This window comes from Myotis myotis, unplaced genomic scaffold (assembly GCF_014108235.1).
Source record: "Myotis myotis isolate mMyoMyo1 unplaced genomic scaffold, mMyoMyo1.p scaffold_m19_p_18, whole genome shotgun sequence".
In the NCBI taxonomy this organism is placed as follows: Eukaryota; Metazoa; Chordata; class Mammalia; order Chiroptera; family Vespertilionidae; genus Myotis; species Myotis myotis.
This window is the reverse complement of record NW_023416322.1, coordinates 35,032,827-35,051,031: the sequence shown is the minus strand read 5'-3', so window position 1 is coordinate 35,051,031 and position 18,205 is coordinate 35,032,827. Positions and strand designations below refer to the sequence as shown.

At 38.4% G+C, this 18,205-nt stretch overlaps 1 protein-coding gene across 5 annotated transcripts in view; it reads right to left on the bottom strand.

Annotated features, from left to right (window-relative positions):
* Window positions 1-17,996, bottom strand: part of CSDE1 (cold shock domain containing E1) — a 32,259-nt gene extending 14,263 nt beyond the window's left edge. For 2 of the 5 annotated variants that reach the window (XM_036342251.1, XM_036342256.1), the window contains exons 1-9: window positions 17,841-17,996; window positions 9,272-9,676; window positions 6,693-6,839; window positions 4,953-5,151; window positions 3,866-3,975; window positions 3,372-3,464; window positions 2,661-2,758; window positions 488-569; window positions 48-176 (exon numbers count right to left, since the gene is read on the bottom strand). In XM_036342251.1, coding sequence (XP_036198144.1) covers window positions 48-176; window positions 488-569; window positions 2,661-2,758; window positions 3,372-3,464; window positions 3,866-3,975; window positions 4,953-5,151; window positions 6,693-6,830 — 849 coding nt within the window. In that variant the 5' untranslated portion in view covers window positions 6,831-6,839; window positions 9,272-9,676; window positions 17,841-17,996. Of the gene's footprint in view, window positions 1-47; window positions 177-487; window positions 570-2,660; window positions 2,759-3,371; window positions 3,465-3,865; window positions 3,976-4,952; window positions 5,152-6,692; window positions 6,840-9,271; window positions 9,677-17,744 lie in introns of all 5 variants that reach the window. The other 3 variants (XM_036342252.1, XM_036342254.1, XM_036342255.1) reach the window with 3 other exon arrangements.
* Window positions 17,997-18,205: the final 209 nt, after the last annotated feature.

Below are 18,205 nucleotides of genomic sequence, written 5' to 3'. Positions count from 1 at the left end.
TCATTACTGATCTTACAAAGCCAAATAAAGTTAGTTAACTATCTTACATTTCTGTCCTTGATTGTGAATTCCACGTCATCTCCAGGCTGTAAGGCTTCTAAGTCACCCTTAAATTCACTATAGTGAAAGAATATCTCTTTTACAACATCACCTCTTTCAATAAAGCCAAACGCCTCCTGAAGCCAAACAAAAAATAACATTATATACTGTTAAGTGTGTGTATTTATGATTACAATTTACAATCAATAAGCTTTTTCATAAAATTATACTGCCGTGAAACAATATATTTGGTAAAGCCCAATACTATCAATTAAATGGCCCATTTTAAAGAACATAATGAATTAGTAACCAAAGAATTTTAAGAGATTATTAAGGTTAACAGTAAAATATTTTCAAAGAGGAAAAACAAAAGCCTTATTAAGTGTGAAGTCTAAGACTTAATACAGTCGAAGAAAAAACTCAAGTTTCTCAAATTGATGATATTTACCTTCATGGCACAAACTACTCCCTGACAGCGGGCTTGTTTCTTTTTCAACAGCATAATGTTTCGAGCACTTACAGCACCAGTACTGGAAGGGAATAATTGGGTGGGGATGGGGTGTCAGAGAGGGGTGAAAAAACGCATTGGCTTGGTTAGATCTGATGAGTCTAGAGGAACAAACAATAACTAGTTTTCTGAGGCCTCAAGAATTCTATCACTAAGAGCAAATGTAAGGTTTATGACACCTGATTCTTTTCACATGGCTTCATATGCAAAAAACTTTTGCTCAAAATCCCTAGCCTATTCTAAATGAGGAACATATATGTAATCATTTTTCTCTTGGACTGTTAAAACAACACCATGGGTACATGATGTTCTGCTTTTCCATTAAAACAAAAGAAATAAAACCATAAACTACAGGCAACCAAAGATGGGGAATGCTCGTTTTAGGAAGGTCATTCATTAAATGCACATTTGAATAGGCATTATGTGCTGTAAGCAAAGGTATTGGAGATAGAGATGAATAAGAGATGGCCCGTTTGCAATGACTGAATTCAGTAACTATTTCATCAATTTTTTTTCCTGATTAAACAGCCATAGAAAGATGAGTAAACGTAGTTATCATAGGAGAAATTTGCTATGCTTTAAAAAATGAGTCACTTTCATTGAAACCAGTTAGATACATCACTTGCTGCTACATTGTCCCCATCTTTGAGCAGTAGCAATGTACATTTGATTTCCTTTTAAAGATGGCACAGACTAAAAGATGCAATATTTGTTGTAGTTGCTTTTTAAGAGCTGTAGACCACGCAATTACTTCTCTTAATTCTTCATGAAGAAATTGTAACTCAACTGTGCCTTTTACTTCAAAAATCAAACAGACTAACAAAGACACAGAAAAAAAATTCCTACTTGCCTTTGCAACTTACTGAAGTGAAAAGGTTTTAGACTCAGATTGGGATTTAAATATCTGCTATTGAAAACTTTAGGAAAGTTACTTTATGAGAACAAACCTCAGTTTACAGGTGAATAAACTTATCAGGTGAAGCTGTCCTGAGGATTAGCAGCTATTTCATACAATGCTTGGCACATGTAAGAACTTGATAAAGGTTAAGTAAAGCCCTTTCATTGGCTCCCCCCTCAAAGTCAAGCGCTATTCTCTGGTTTCCTTCTTGAGATTAAATTGAGGTATTCAGACTAAACTTTGTAATATCCAAACCTACAAACTCAATCTAATTCCTTCTAGTCTTACAAAAGGTAAGGCTCAAGGCTAATGATTCTGCACATGCTCTTGGGACTTTTGCTGTTGGAAAGTGCATTCCTAGCATTTTTCCAACTTCCCCACTTTCAACTTCCTTCTGTACTTGTATTTCTCATCCCCACCACCCCCAAATAAAAGTAATCATCCCTGGGCATTCCTAACTACACGTTCCTTAACTGCTTATGTCTTGGAAATCAACAGCTCTATTTCCTACCTGTTACTAGTTCCTCTCACTTACAGGTGTAACTGCATATTCAATCTTCACCCAGAAACACCGACAGCTCAAATTCCAAATGCCAAACTAAGTATAATTCCTTTCCCACCCTCATTTCTCCACTTGACCACCCCAGCCTTTTTGTATTGGGCCCTCATCTTTCCTATTAACTCTCGTATAACTGCCTCTAGTTTAGAGCATCCCCTCTCTCCAAAAGTCTACCTTCTCCACCACTTCCAATAATCTAATGCTATCATACTTAAACTCCTTCAAAGATCCCTATGCTTATGGGATAAAGCTCAAGCTTCATCTTCTTATGATCCAGTCAATTCAATCAACTCAAAGCATTCCCCAAAATACTTCCTCTACCCAGGACACTCTTTCTCCCCTCATCTCCCTAGTCCTAGTGCCTCTACAACCTTCCCTCAAAACTTACAACACTGATGCTTTTGCAAAATCTTCACCAACCTCTGGAACAGCTAGCTAGCTCCTTGAAAACTGTTCTCTAATTATCTTCCTATTTCTGACTCTGTACAATGCCCATCATAGAATGCACCTTCTCAAATACTTAGTGATTAATGAAAAATTTACAAGATCATAAAAATTATCCAAAGTTACAAGCTACGTTTATTAACTCCCTTCAATTTTCTAATTTCAAAAAAAAAAAAAAAATCATCTAAGTAGGGGGGAAAAGAAGAACTTACTGTTTATTGTTATCAATTACAAAATTTATTTTATCTCCGGTTTCCAGCTGAACGTTCCCTTCCACGTCTTCAGGGGTGTAAGTCAGATAAAACACTTCCTGTGAATTAATAAGTTATTATTACTATATTGGCAGGATGCATGTTTACGGTATACTGTGACTTACTTTGTTAAATACCTCTTAAACTGGCATTTTAAGCCAAATTCCTTAAAATTAAATGCTTCATGACAAGCACATTGTTTTATTCATATAAACACACACTTCCCCTCCATGATGCTGACTTCTGCGAGTCCACAGCTGAGCAGCAATCCAACTTCAAAAAGCTTACACACGGGAAGCGTTTGCCCAGAGACTGTAGTTACATTTCAAAAGACCAATTTTTATGTAAGGCATTCCAAACAAAAAAGCTGGAGTTAGTGCTTAAAAGGAACCAGAAAAAAGATCCCCTCCCTCAACCCCCCAAAAAGCGAGTAAAAGGAGCATTTTACCTTAATGTTCTAACTAAGGTCACACGTGGGCAAGCTAAAACACTTGGAAGTCCTATAGATTTTTTTGTTTTTAATTTTTTTATTATGCTGCACTCAAAGCCTTAGAAACCAAATTTAAAATTGATTTTATCTACTGCAGCTTACGTTTTCTATTTTGAATTAAAGGACGCTTATAGATCACATGGTGGATCAGGCAAAGGTTTAAGAAAAATACACAAGTTTACCCCATTACGTTCGTAGCATACACTCCCTGTTGGACTCTGACCCGGGGCAGCTGGAGATTTACTCTCTAAGTTGTGAGGAACAGCGCACACAACCTACCAGTCAAAAAAAAAAAAATTTCCATTGCTAATCATTTCAGGAGCAGCACTGTGCAATATAAACTGAATTTTAATATCCTCTATACTATACACAGGGATGCATTTTAATATGATCCACAAGAGGATGCCATGCTGCCAAGTTTCAAACTTACAGACATAAATTGACTGTAAGTATAAACTCTGGGTTATTTGTAAAAACCCAAATTGAGTCTTGACCATTTTTAAATTTCAGGTCAAGAAATGCCAGTGCTTCTGATATAATTTTAAAATAATCATCTTTATATACTACTATAGCTCTCTTGCGTGCAAACTGAGGAGATGGGGAATCTTCCTTTTCTAATGGGAAAGATATGCAAATGCAGGGCCCGAAGAAAACACAAAGCATCAAAGTCACTAACTTGTCCATTCATTCGGTCTTCAGGGAGGATTTCTTGTTTGATCTTCACCAGTTTAACAGCAATGGGTTTCCCAGTCCGCCGGTCAGATGATACTTCGAATTCAACATCATCTAAAATAAAGAAAGTGCTGTGTTTGTTGTACTAATTTTGGTAAAATGGTATCTCACGTTCAAGCTAAACTTAATGTAGCATTTGAGCTGCCTTATACTAGTGATTCCCAAAGTATGGTCCCTGCACCAACAGCAGCCATTACCTGGAAGCTTAGCAGAAACACAAATTCCCGGGTCCCACTCCAGTCCTATTAAAAAGCAATCTTTGGGCAAGCAGTACAGCAATCTACATTATTTTTAACAAGCCTTCCAGGTAATTCTGATATACATTGTTTCAAAACCATTGCTTTAGACTAAGCCATATCTTAGTTCTCATGCCATGTACACATGCTGCAAATAAGGCAATATAACAATCATGACCTTTGGCAAGTTTTTTTAACCTCTGTACCTCATGCGTATAATGAGAATTAACCGAAATAATACTCTCATAGGGCTTAGAGTACTTGGCACACAAAATATTCATGTTAACTCTTCTCACTTTTTTCCCCTCAAAGATATTTTTAAAAATACACACTGAGACCTGGTAACTTCAGTCCTTTAATAAACCACACATTTTCACATGTAAAAATGGCTTCTCTGGTGTCAGCCAAGATGATTTTTCATATAGTGCACGTGGTGAAACTATAAGAGTTATTTTTTCAGATACTACCAAACTAGTACCTGGTAAAATAATCAAAACTAACATTAGAAAAGTTGAATCTTTCTATGGGCCTAAAATCAAATATAGTATAGAGAAAGAGTCATTATTAGGGGAGTAACTTAAATCTTCTAAGTATCTATTTAAAAAATATTCAAAGATATCCTTTAATCAGTCAAAAAGACAACACTACAATAGAAATCATAATTCTGCTCGTTTATATGGACATACTTCAGTAATTGGTAGAATTAAAAGACCCAAACTAACACTCTCATGAGCAAGTTGATATGGAAAAGAAATCTGTGGTTGGCTTTTTAAAAAAGGAGAATCAACAGATTACCTCCTACTTTTAAGTCCTGCAGGTTGCCATTATACTGTGAACAGTGGAAGAAAAGTCTAGCTTGACGTTCTGAACACTGAATAAATCCGTAAGAGGTTAGCAGTTTTTCAATAACCCCAGTTTCGCGCAGTGCTGCTGAAGTACCATTGGGGTACCCATTGTGTCCATTGTTGTGGAGAAGGTTTGGATCAAAGCTCATCTGTTTTGAAAAGAAAAAGAACTCAATATATACAGATCTGTACATTATCTCCACAGCACAGGTCTAATTAACAAATCACTATATTTTTAATATAAAAAGGCAAACAAAATAAAGATAAAATAGATAAAAAGGAAGAGTATGGGCTTTTATTGTTAAAATGCAAATTTAGCTATTAAAACATTTCAGAGTAAATATTTGAATTATTTGGGAAATTGCTCCAATTTATGGCCGAATTCTTGCTTACTAGAAAAACAGAATTTCCAGAGGCTAGTATGAAGGTAAATCAATGACATAAGTAAAAGCTGCCTTTATGTTAACTTTAGCAACAATCGTAAAACAATTTGGTAATTAATATTTGAGATGGCAACCTAAACTATGAGCACACTTCCTTAAGAAATTTATTAACACTTACTTTGAAACTTAAATAGAAACCTTAATACTATTTCGTAAGCCATGCACCTTGAAGACAATGACTAAGTTAGTAGAGATTAAAACAATAAACTTTATATGCAATACTTATTTCAAACCAGAAAAATATCAGAATGCATGCATGCTTAGGTCCTTTAATGGAAAACAACCCAAAACAGTGAGTTAGAAAACAAGTGTTTTCTAACATAAAACTCCAAGAAAAAAAAAAACACCTGAAAATGTTCAATCATTTCACAGGGGCTTTTAAGAAGTCTTCTCCTGTTTTAGACACTGATAAAATCTCTAAATGCTGTTGTTTTTATGATCAGATAAAGCAAAGGAAAATGTTCCTTAGAGAAAAGGGGAGCTATTTAGATGTAATGCAATGCAACCTGTTTAGATCATCAAATAATGTCCTCACATTGGATATTTCATTTAACCATAAAAACAAATTATTTTTGGTTTATAAGCATTTCATTTATGTGCAAAGTTGGACGTTAATAAAAATGTTTTTCATTAGAAAAAAAGTACTAAAGTTCTAGAAAGATAAAGCCAGGTACAAATACTTAATGTGTGGGATGGCCAAATCATGCAAACCAAAGCTATCACATCTATAGGTGGTTAAGTTCTAGTTCTCTCATGCTTAGTATTATTCTGTGTCTGACATGTATTAACTCATTTAATTTTTACAAAAACCCATGAGAAATATTATCCCCATTTTAACAATGAGGAAACAGAGAGAGGCTAAATGACTTGCCAAAGTCAAATGGCAGTAATGTCAAACCAAGAAATCCTAATGTCTACAATCGGGGCTCTAAACTAGGGCTTCTCAAGCTTGTTACCTGGCAACCCAGTGATCTGGTTAAAAATACAAAATCTGATTTCAGTTCGACAGGGGTTTGAGATTCTCCACTTCTAACAAGCTCCCAAAGTGATACTTCTGATTCTTGGACACACTTTGAGCAGCAAAGCCCCACACTACTAAACTTATCTTTCAAGATTCAAGGTGAAGGAAATGCTTAGGGAAGTTAGAAAGTGAGTTTGCAAGGTATTTTAACCAAACTGAGTAGCCCTCCAAAGTCATGCTCTAAACACAAAGCAAACAAGCTGGGGTGACTGCTTCCCTGACTTACAGATCTCTGATACATGGGGGTCCTCTTTTGTTTTTTTGTCCCAGATGAGGTAGAAGATGAAGATAAAGGTAAAGAAAGTGAAGGAGGGGGTGCAGGAGGGGGATGAGAATCTGATGACACAGTAAAAACGTTCTCCATCTTAAACAGCTGTGGTAACATAGCACAATGTTTATAACTGACTTACATAGCAAAGTAATATTCAGAATACAAAGATTAGGTTAAAGAAAAAAAATCCATTTCAATAGAATGAAATTGGAAACCTTGATATTTAGTCTTTTACCCTTTTGAATAAAGATAAAGCAGTATTCAATTTTTACTATCTTACCTAACCCAGCACAATCAATCACTAACCGTCTAAAATTATTTATTTTTAAAAACCAGATGGCCGAAACCGGTTTGGCTCAATGGATAGAGCGTCGGCCTGCAGAATGAAGGGTCCCAGGTTCGATTCCGGTCAAGGGCATGTACCTGGGTTGCAGGCACATCCCCAGTGGGAGATGTGCGGGAGGCGGCTGTTCAATGTTTCTCTCTCATCGATGTTTCTAACTTTCTATCTCTCTCCCTTCCTCTCTGTAAAAAAATCAATAAAATATATTTAAAAAAACAAACAAAACAAAACAGATGAAGAAGTATGAAGAAACAAATAGGAAAAGCAAAAGATACAAATGAGCATTCTCTTCTTTGGCACACTATCCTTTATCACTATAAAGTGAGGAATCCTTTCTGAATTTCAAGCCTTTGCAGTAGGGCCTCAGGTTATGTCGGAGATCCGTTCCTATGGCCCGACATAACGCGATTTTTGCTGTAAGTTGGACCCACCTACATAAGCACCTATGTCACTCACATGGAGCACATACACAATAGTAATGAAATGAAACAGTAAAAAAATTTAAAGAAAGATAACAATTCCTGACCTTTATTTGTGATAAACAGTAAAAAACATAAAGCACACATGTACATACGTCGAAATGACGAAACTTTTTTTAATAAATAAATGGGAGATGGTGACATACGTGGAGTCCAACGTAACCCGAGGACTGTCTGTATTTCTATCCACTTTAGAAAATTTAGGAAGATTAAAAAGGAAAATTGACCTTCATAAACCTAACTTCCCCAAATTACCATTGCTTAACATTCCCTATTAGCATACTTCAACTCTGGATTATAGCAGATGATACAGTAAATTTCCACAATGTATGTTGTAATTCCAGGAGGTCCCCACTTAAACTGATGGGGACCTAATGTCATTCCTGAAGTCACTGCCCCTTCCTTAATTTTCTGGTCCTTCAAGAGCTATTTACCTCAATACTCCCAGTTTACAAGGGCCATAGACCAAGAACAGCTTAACTAGAGGGAGGTCACTGGCGCCATCCAGGATGGACAGTAAATACAATCTAAGTTAACCATCTAACTGTTAGATTCTAACCAATTCTCGAGGGGTTGGGGGTTGTGAGAGTCCATTACAGAAGCTTGGTAGTTAGGAAACAAAGAAACTCAGAAATACATATAAAGAGAAAATCTCATTGTCTAAGTTGTTCAGGATCTGGATCTTAGAGTCCCCTGAACCAACAGCACTGCTTTGAATTAAAGGCTTTTCCTGAAACCTCCGAGTGTCCAGCTGTCTTCTTCCACGCCAATTCTATAACAAAATGTCCCCAATTTTACAAACAGTCTAGCTTGGACAACTGGATAGACTATAAGTCATTTCCCTCCAAGCTCATCTTCACATTCAGTTGGTCACCAAGTCCTATCACTTCTCCATTAAAACACCTAGCTAGCATCTACCTTTCTTTGACTATACCCTAGTGTGTACCTTCCTTATGCTCTAGCCACTGCTCTTAACAGGTCTTTCCATCCTCATGTATCTCTTAAAAGTGGACCTTTTTATCTTTAAAGATATACTTCTAAATATATAACTTTAAAATCTGAAGCTATCTCAGTTTTGAAATACAAAATCCATTAAACTCTTGCTTACAAACATCTGGCAACTTTCCTACAGAATAAAGTCAAATATAGTGGGCCCTTCAGAACCTGCCTCTAGCAAGCCTCCCTTTCCAGTTACTCTCTCCACCCCACAAAACTGTACTGTCTCCACTCTGTTCATGATGGACTGACTACTCAGTATATACCATGTTTTCACTTCTACCAGAAGACACTTCTCTCTCTTAACAAAGTAATGCTCACCTTCAAATGTCCCTTCTCTGTAGGCTTTCTTTATCCTAGGTTACAAAGACCTCCACACAAATACCATTGTAATCCAATGGGCATTCCTACCTGAAACCCTAGCTCCTAAATATTACAGATGGAGTTTTTCTAAGAGACCAATAAACCAAGAGATCTGCATATAGATGAATAAATATAATCTTATGGGGGAAAGAAATCTCAATTTTGGCCATAAAAGTGGCCCCATCTAACAAGACAATAATTTAGTCTAGTGATATTTCAACTCAATACTTGAAAATATGGTTTTCAGAATACTTTTAGAAGAGAACCAACTAAAAAGATTTTATATGTGATCAAATAATTAGGAAATCTGAATTATAAGCTGATTATTGTCCATCAGGAAACTATAAACCTACCTCGCAGTGATAATCAAATATTGCACTTTCAGTAGTATTTGCTGATTCTTCTTTTTCAGCACACGTTTCAAAGGATGAAAGTTGCTAGTATTTTAAAAAAAAAAAAAAAAAAAAAAGGAGAGCGAGAGAAAATGATCTAGCAAGCTAATAAAGAATACAACTGCTGCTGCACCGGGCAATCTCACAGTACAGCACTGAAGAAAACAAAGACTACTAGCAGCGTTGGGAAGTGCTCTTTCAAAGCTGTTGAGTAGGCACAAACTTCTTGTTTCAGATCAAGTGTTGTGTCTTCAACTTAAGTGTACTCTTCTTTGGTCTTGTTGGTTGTTTCAAGTTTGTTCTTTGCCTGATCTGAACTTGAAGCAGCAGTTTCAGGTGGTAAAGTCTGTTCTGTTACACTTCATACTAAGAGATAAAAAAAATAAATAATAAAGACATTAAATATACCATAACTTCCATAAAAGAACCCAGGACAGAGGATAGGTACAGGTACAAGCTCATTTCATTAACTTAGAATCAGTGGTCAAGCAAATAATACAAGCAACTTAGAAGCACATACATTTGATGTTATTTGAGCAATCTCTCATGTGCTAATGGCTATACCTCCTTTAACATCATATACTCAAAACCAGAAATTATTTCGGTCATTGTTGATACCCCCCTCAAGCTCTAAGTTACATAACATTTAGTACAAGTGTTTTATAAACATTTAGCACTATGTTAGGTACTATAGAAAACATAAAAGAAGTTCCTGCCATTAGAGGGGGTTTACACTCTGCTGAGAAGAGTTATACATGGAGAAAAAGCAGACTATAGGACAAAAATATCAAAAATTAATTTGCTCAACTAATATTTGGGTGCCCACTATGTCATATACTAGAAATACTAGGTATATAAACAATACTAGGTATTGTTTAATCACACATGTGTATCAAAGCAACATGGTGAGCAAAGTTAAAGAGGGCTTTTAATAAAAGGTGGAATTTGAGTTTAATTTGGAGAAATGGGCAGATTTTAAAGAGAAAGAATACAGCTCAGGCATGAAATATCACATAAGCCAAGTCAGAGTATGCCACTAAATTCTAAATCCCCCGAGAGCAGGGACCATGTATATGTTCTACGCCCAGCATCAGGGGAGGCTTATTGCATGAATGACTGTGGTAACAAAGTGTGGCTTGTTTTCAGAGGAATCAATGGCTAGTCTGGCTAGGACAGAGGTCTGGATTAAAGTGAAATGGGATATGTGGTGTGACAGGTGTAGTAGAGCCAGGCTATGAAGCATTTCAACTTGAAATAACAGGAAACAGTCTTAGTTCTTTTTTAAAAAAATTGATTTCAGAGAGGAAAGGAGGAGAGAGAAACATCAATGATGAGAAAGAATCATTGATGGCTGCCTCCTGCACGCCTCCTAATAGGGATCTTGATCCACTGAGCCAAACCTGCTAGGGCAGTTTTAGTTCTTGATAAGAGAGTATTAAGTCTTGAAATGCTTTGGGAGATGACTTAGTGAAGGAAAAAGAGAAACATGAATAAGCTGTTGCCATAAATAGATGAGAAATGTCTACAGAAGAGAAACAATTAAGATGAGATGAAATGGAAAGAGAAATGAAATATATGTATAAATAAAAAAATTGTGCTTTACATTAGCTATAAAAATTATTTTGCACTGATTCAGATGTTAACTAAAATGATTTATCTGGGACGAAAAGGATAGGTTTGGTCTTAGATAAGCTGAAAAATGAATATATATTTGAAAAACATCACAAATAAGAACCATAAGGAAAAAAAAAAACCAACATAATTCGGCCCAAGGCCAGAGTTGGTGAAATAGCTTAGACTAGCAGAGCTCAATTCTAATCACTGATCCTAGTAAAATGCCAGTATCAAGTTATTTAACCTCACTAAATTTCAGTTTCTCATATGCAAAATGTAAACTTAGTAATAACTGATTTGTGGCGATTTCTTTTGTGGTTATATGTAACATCCCATGACATTACATTGCTACTTTGAATATCAACTGTTACATTTGTCCAAACAATTTTATTTGGATAATTCTCCTATTACCCAGACTAGATACTTATTCTTAGAGCTATGACTCTCAAATCACTTGGGAAGACTTAAAATATATCCATGCACAGTACCCATTCAAACAGTAATTTAACTGGCCTAAAGTAGGGCCACTTCCGTAACGACTGATTCCTACCTCTCCACCTCCACACCCAACGTTGCAAGTCTTAACAATATTTCCTTACAGGTATCTTTTGTATTCATCTTATTTACTAAATGACATCATGTTAACCCAGGTGTCTAACACATCTGCCAGCTTCCAGTGTCAATCCTCTCCATTTTCTGTCAAATAATACTGCCCAGACTGATCTAAAACTCCAATTTTATCCCATCTCCTTGTCCAAAATCCTGTGATTTTTTCCAGCACTTTTTATGGGAAGGTCTCAATCCTGGCTGCATATCCAACCAAACCACCTGGGCAACTTTGAAAAAGAAAAAAAAAAATCAAAGCCTGAACCCCACCATGACATTCTAATTTTTCACTAGCTTTAGGTCCCAGAAGTTGGTGTGTTTTGTTTATTCCCTTTCCCCAGGATGTTTCTGACTTGCAGCCAGGGTTTAAGAACCACTACTCAAGATATCTCTGTTCTACCTTCCATCTTTACCTTCTACTGCTCTCCAGTTCTTTTCCTAGACAAGTGCACCCGCTCTTCCCTGATCTTTAGACACAACTCTTGGGAGATTCTAGAATCCTCCACTTCTTTGTGCATATGGCTCTTCCCACATAGAATATAACTTTGCCATCTTCAAGGTGACAAAAAAAGCCACACCCACAAACAAACAAAACAAACACCCTTTCTTGACCCTTTCATACAGGCATGGACTTACTACCTTAATTCCCACTATGTAACTCCTACTGCCGGTATCATTCTTTTTGGTATCAAATCAATTCTGTACTTTGCTTACTTCACGTTTACGCATCTTGTTCCGCCAATTTAGTTCAAAATTCCGAGAGGCAAAAATCAAGTTTATTTATTTTTCTATTACAGCCCCCTTTAGTGCCTAACCCAGTACTTCTAAACTTAACCATGGCAGAAAATAATATAGCAAAAAAGTAGTTGATTCATAAATTTTTGTTTTGGCTAACTATATAGTCTTAATTATCCAATCAAGAAATAATCTTTTGCCAGGCCGGTGTGGCTCACTGGTTGAGTGCTCACTACCTCAGGCACAAGCCTGGGTTGCAGGCTTGGTCCCCCGTGGGGGTTGGCGGGGGGGGGGGGGGGGGGGGGGGGGGGGATGCAGGAGGCAGCCAATGGATATTTCTTTCTCACTGATGTTTCTTTCTCTCTCTCCCTCTCCCTTCCTCTCTAAAAATCAATAAAAACATTTTTAAAAATAAAGAATTAATCTCTTAAAAATAGACTTGGTACAATGGTTTAACCTCAATAACTTAGGTCTATTTATGAACCCAAAGACCTCAGAACTGCTATCTGATGATATCGATGAGAATTTCATCAAACTACTAACAAGGTTGGGCGTATTATGGGACGAAGTATCAAAAAAATTTATCTTAAAAAAACTTGAACTGATTTAACCTAGTCTAGGGTGTTGTATTATGTTAAGAACTGCAAAGTTTGCCATTTAGTAACACAGAAATAAGACACCTCCAGAATCTAAAATCTGAAGCATTACAGGGCCAGTCTTAGGCATTAATAAAGCCTATTGGGATATATTAAAGCTCAAGCAAACCCACCCAAAATCATGAATAATTCAGAGTGGCTAAGTTTCATTTCATTAGTTAACTTCACAGTTATGACATTTCCATGATTAACTAAATACTTTTAAATAAAATTAACATTTAATAAAACACAAGATATCCATTATGTATTTTATTTTATTATTTTTTTAAAAATATATTTTATTGATTTTTTTTACAGAGAGGAAGGGAGAGGGATAGAGAGCTAGAAACATTGATGAGAGAAACATCAATCAGCTGCCTCCTGCACACCTCCTACTGGGGATGTGCCCGCAACCAAGGTACATGCCCTTGACCGGAATCGAACCTGGGACCCTTCAGTCCGCAGGCCGACACTCTAGCCACTGAGCCAAACCGGTTAGGGCGATTAGGTATTTTAATAAACTTGGCTATCCACTCATCATTAACATTATTAAACCAAACATTTAAGTCACATGAATTACAGAGCACCAATCAAAAAATTAAGGACCAATTTAAATGTGGATCCCAGTCTCCCTGATTGCTAAGTAATCAACTCCTTTTTCCTTTGCTCTGTATGGAAACATTATCACCAACTACTATGTCACATTGTTTTGGGAGTTAAAGCCAATTCCTTTACTTGAATTGATAAACCAAATAGTTAATCCCTATTTCACCTGTCTTAAATTTATCAACACCTATTTTGTTATTTACTAGCTCTCCCAGTTCCCTGCTTTATCTCAAAAGCCTAGCAGAAGCCAAGCACACAGTAGGAACCAAGTTAATCAATTGTTTTGATATCGGTAATCCATCTAAAATATATCACATAACCCAGTTTACCATTTGACAAATTATCCTCAAAGTCTGTACAGCACTCACTTGGGGAAAATGTTAATGAAAGACTATACCATTTTACAAAAGTCTCCCCACTGCGCTGGCCAGTGTGGCTCAGTTGATTGGAGGATCATCCTGTATACCGAAGGGTTGCAGGTTCAATTCCCAGTCAGGGCCTATACCCAGGTTATGGGGGTTTGAACCATGGAAGGGTGCTTACATGAGGCAACTGTTTGATGTTTCTTCCTCTCTAAAATCAATTAAAAGATAAAACCATATCCTCGGGTGAAGATTAAGGAGAGAGAGAAAAACAAAAGCCTCCCCACCATCTAACCTACTTTTTTTCGGAGTACCTTCTTCCTTTGAGAAGAGCGAAGGCCCACAGAGGCAGCATGGGAACGAAAAGACTATTGTTGATTTACATGAATAATATTCTTGCCTTTAACTTTCCAGTTCATATTTCTTGGTGCATTAACGCAAGTTAAAATATAACGCATAAAATATATATATATAACGCATTTTGCTATAATCTGTACAAACTGAAGTGCTTAACAGGTTTTAATTCACTTTTACTTTAGTATCTATGGAAAGTAATTAACCAAGCTCAAACAATTTATGTCATCAACATATTGAATGGAAATAAAATAAAAGTCAAATTGTTCCAACTATCTTTCTGTGCATGCTTAGTAATAATTATGATGGGTTGTTAGTTACCTTATCAGCTACTAAGTTTTTTGAAATTAAATATACATCTATCACTTAACTGCTTCTACATACGCTAATACTTGAAATGGGACAAATGCCAGTGTGGGAAGAAGCTGAAGAAATGCTTCAGACACATAATCAGGTAACAGTGTAGACCAGCACTGTCCAACAGAAATACAGTGCAAGCCATATATGTAATTTAAAATTTTCTAGCAATCATATCAAAGTTGAAATAGGCAAAAAGTATTCAGGTGAAATTACGTCTTAAGCAAATATATCCAAAATGTTATTTTCCACTTGTAATCAAACTATATGAGTTTTACATTCCTTGAAATCTAATGTTTTGCTTTGTTTTTTACAATTACAGCACATTTCAATTCAGAACTGTGCACAGTTCAAGTGCACAATAGCCAGACATGGCAAGTGGCCACCACATTGGTCAGAGCAGGTGTAGACTGACCCGGGGGAAAGGCATTAGCATGCCCAATAAAGCAACAGTAAAAAGTAAGGCCCTTGGGCAAAGACTTTCATTTTTTTAAAAATAATCATTGATGGGCTGCCTCCTGCACGTCCTCTACTGGGGATCGAGCCTGCAACCCAGGCATGTGCCCTGACCGGAATCGAAACCGAGACCCTACAGTCCGCAGACCGACGGGAAACCGGTTAGGGCTGGAAAACATTTTAATATCAAGACAAAGGGATTATTTAAAATCCTGATTTGGCAGAAAGGATTTAAAAACAAGAAATGATGGGATTAAAAAATACAAGTCATTCCTGCCACAGCATCTTCACCATTTAAGACATTCTAGGGATTAAGTCTTTAAAAATAGTTATATGCCTGGTGGGTGTTGTTCAGTGGTTGTGCGGTTACCCATAAACCATCTGGTCGCAAGTTTGATTGGGTCAGGGCACACACCCGAGTTGCGGGCTTGATCCCCAATGGGGCGTGCAGGAGGCAGCAGATCAGTAATTCTCTCTCATCACTGATGTTTCTAATTCTCTCTCCCTCTCTGAAATCAATAAAAACGTATTTTAAAAAAACTTTGTTAAAAATAATTATAAATCTCCTAGCTGTAATCCTTCGTTATGAAAGAAATCCTACAATTTTTACAGCACTGCGTAAGACAATTTGGGTTAAAGGTCTCAAAGTAACTTCCCTGATCTTGAAAAGGCAAAGCTAAGAAGGCACATCAATTCTTCATGTTTCTTTAACTAGAAGTCAAGATTTTAATTCTGGGGGGTAATTCAGTTCTAATATTCAACTCCTTAAAAATGGATACAAACAGCATTTCTATGTTTCAACTACCTGGTCAAAAGTATCCTTCTCACAATAAACTTAATGCCACTGAACTGTACACTTAAAAACAAAAAAGATTAAAATGGTTACTGTATGTACATTTTGTCATAATTTAAAAGAAACTGTTTTAGTTTTTTTTTAATGTTGCCCTGCAGTGTGTCTTTAGGTAGAGTGACAAAAAAACAGGAATAGAATAAAGCATGTCAGTTTTCACACTCATTCTCTATTTGCTAGGAATTCATCAGAATTTTCAACCTCTCTAAAGGTCATAGTTAAGTCAGAACTTATTTACAAAAAAAGGAGCCTATCTTCTGTGCTTCAAATACTTTACTTTTCAACTCAGCTGCTATAAATACTCATCTCGATGGTAAACATCCAGAGCAGCTGCAAAATCATTCAAACCACTACCATCTTTTATTTCAGGCCTAGGGCTAAAAGGAAACAAAAAGAAACAAGATCGAGTATTTATCGAGGTTTAATGACTGAGGCGTATGCCTTTTCGAGTATATAAATCCCCTCTTTACCTACACCAAGAATACCCATTACTGGTTAGTATCAAAAGGACACCAAGCTATACTGCCCCTCAATGTAGCATTGAGAATGCCTGCGTTCTAGAAACCCCCAATGAAAATTCCTCAGCCTGTGATCTAGAATAACTTCTATTAGGTGAACTATAATTTGGTACCCACATTTTATAGACCAGTAGCTCCGGAAGAGTTGCCAGTTCACAGCGTCTTGATAAAAAGCTAAGTCTCTCAAAGGAAATAGATTTAAGTACCGGTGTCTTTGAGCGTCCTCCCTCCCGCTTCACCCTGTCCCCCAGCAGTCTAACGAGGACCACTCTTTCCCTCATTTTAGGTGCAAAAAAGGAAATTGTCTAGCACACTTCAGATTTTTGTGTTTGCAGATTGGGAGGCTGCTTTAGAGAGCGTTCCCTGCCTCACTTCCGAGCCAATCAAGAGAGGAACCATCTGGATGTTTGCAAAGGAAACCCTTAAAGCAAACGAACCGTGTCACTAAAAATCGTACCGATCAAACATCGGACGGTGAAAACCGAGGAAGTCTCTCCGACCAGGGCTCTAAAAAACCAACTCCACGTAGAATGACGAAGCCGAGCCGTCCGTTGCACAATGTGGGGCTGTCTCTTGCACCATAAGTACTAGAGAAGGTGGTAAGGAGGATGGTTCCACGGAGCTCTCAAAGCACGCCCTAACTTCAGGGTAGAGGGATGAGCCACATGCCTAAGATTAGACTCTGCCTTTCTCCAACAGTGGAAGGGGAGGCGAAGAAAGGAAGGTTGGGTAGAGAGACCGGAGAGACAGATGGAGGTGATCGGAGGCAGGGGTGATAATTAGGCCGTGCTACAATGCCAGATGTGGTCGGGGAAAGGTGTCTCTAGGCATTTCCATGCAGCAAGGCATCAGCCCGTGCACAAAGGAGGCGCCAGTGCCGCACTGCGCTCTGGTACTCGTAGTCAGATCCCCAAACCGATGACAGCCGGTGAAACTATCGGGTCCGGGGCCAGAGCAGGCCCTTCTCAGCCTCCGGCTCTTCCAGCCTCACACAAAGGACCGCGCCACCACCCCTCCGCCCCGCCCGCCGGGACTTGTAGTTCCCGTTCCCTCGCCAAGCCGCAGAGGAGAAAGCGGCCAGACTACAACTCCCAGCAGCCTCCGCGGCCGAGCCCCGCACCCCTGCCTCCATCTTGGCTGCGGTCGGAGCCTCCATTTTCGCTCCCTCCCCCCCTTAAGTCACCACCACCGCCACCACGCGCGGACGCCTGGTCTCGACTCTTCGTTTCGGCTCTGCGGCCTGACGTGAGGCCTCTACAGTCGAACAGGGGCCGGGTGGGAAAGCCCGAGGCGGAGACTCAGGGTGAGATTTTCCCTACCCGGAGCTCTAGGAGTGCCCACCTTGACTCAGAAGCTTCTCCCGTTAGTCTTGGTCTTTTCATCCGCCCTTAGGCTGGCTCCTTGCTACCCACAATTGGACCCTAGGGTCGTACTCACCCCAACAGCTCAGCGCCCCCTCTCCAGCGCCGCCATAAGCAGCACGGCCCGGTACGTAGGAATAAATCTCGCTTCTCTCGCGAGAGTTGCGGGCTCCGAGCGCGTGCACAGGAAGGGGAGGGTAGCGCCTGCCTCATAGGCTTGCGCACGAGGGCCGAGTGACGCCCACGGGTGCGCTGCGCTTAACCACAACCAACATGGTGGTTACGTTCCACTACATTCCCTCCCCCACAGCCTGCGGGAAGCAATCTCTGCGTTTACTGACTCCGCGGGGACTCTTGGGGGCGGGGGGGCGGGTGACTTGGGCGCTCTGATCTTTGCTGACCCGAATGTGCTTTCAGCAGCTAGACCTGGGTAAATGGGGA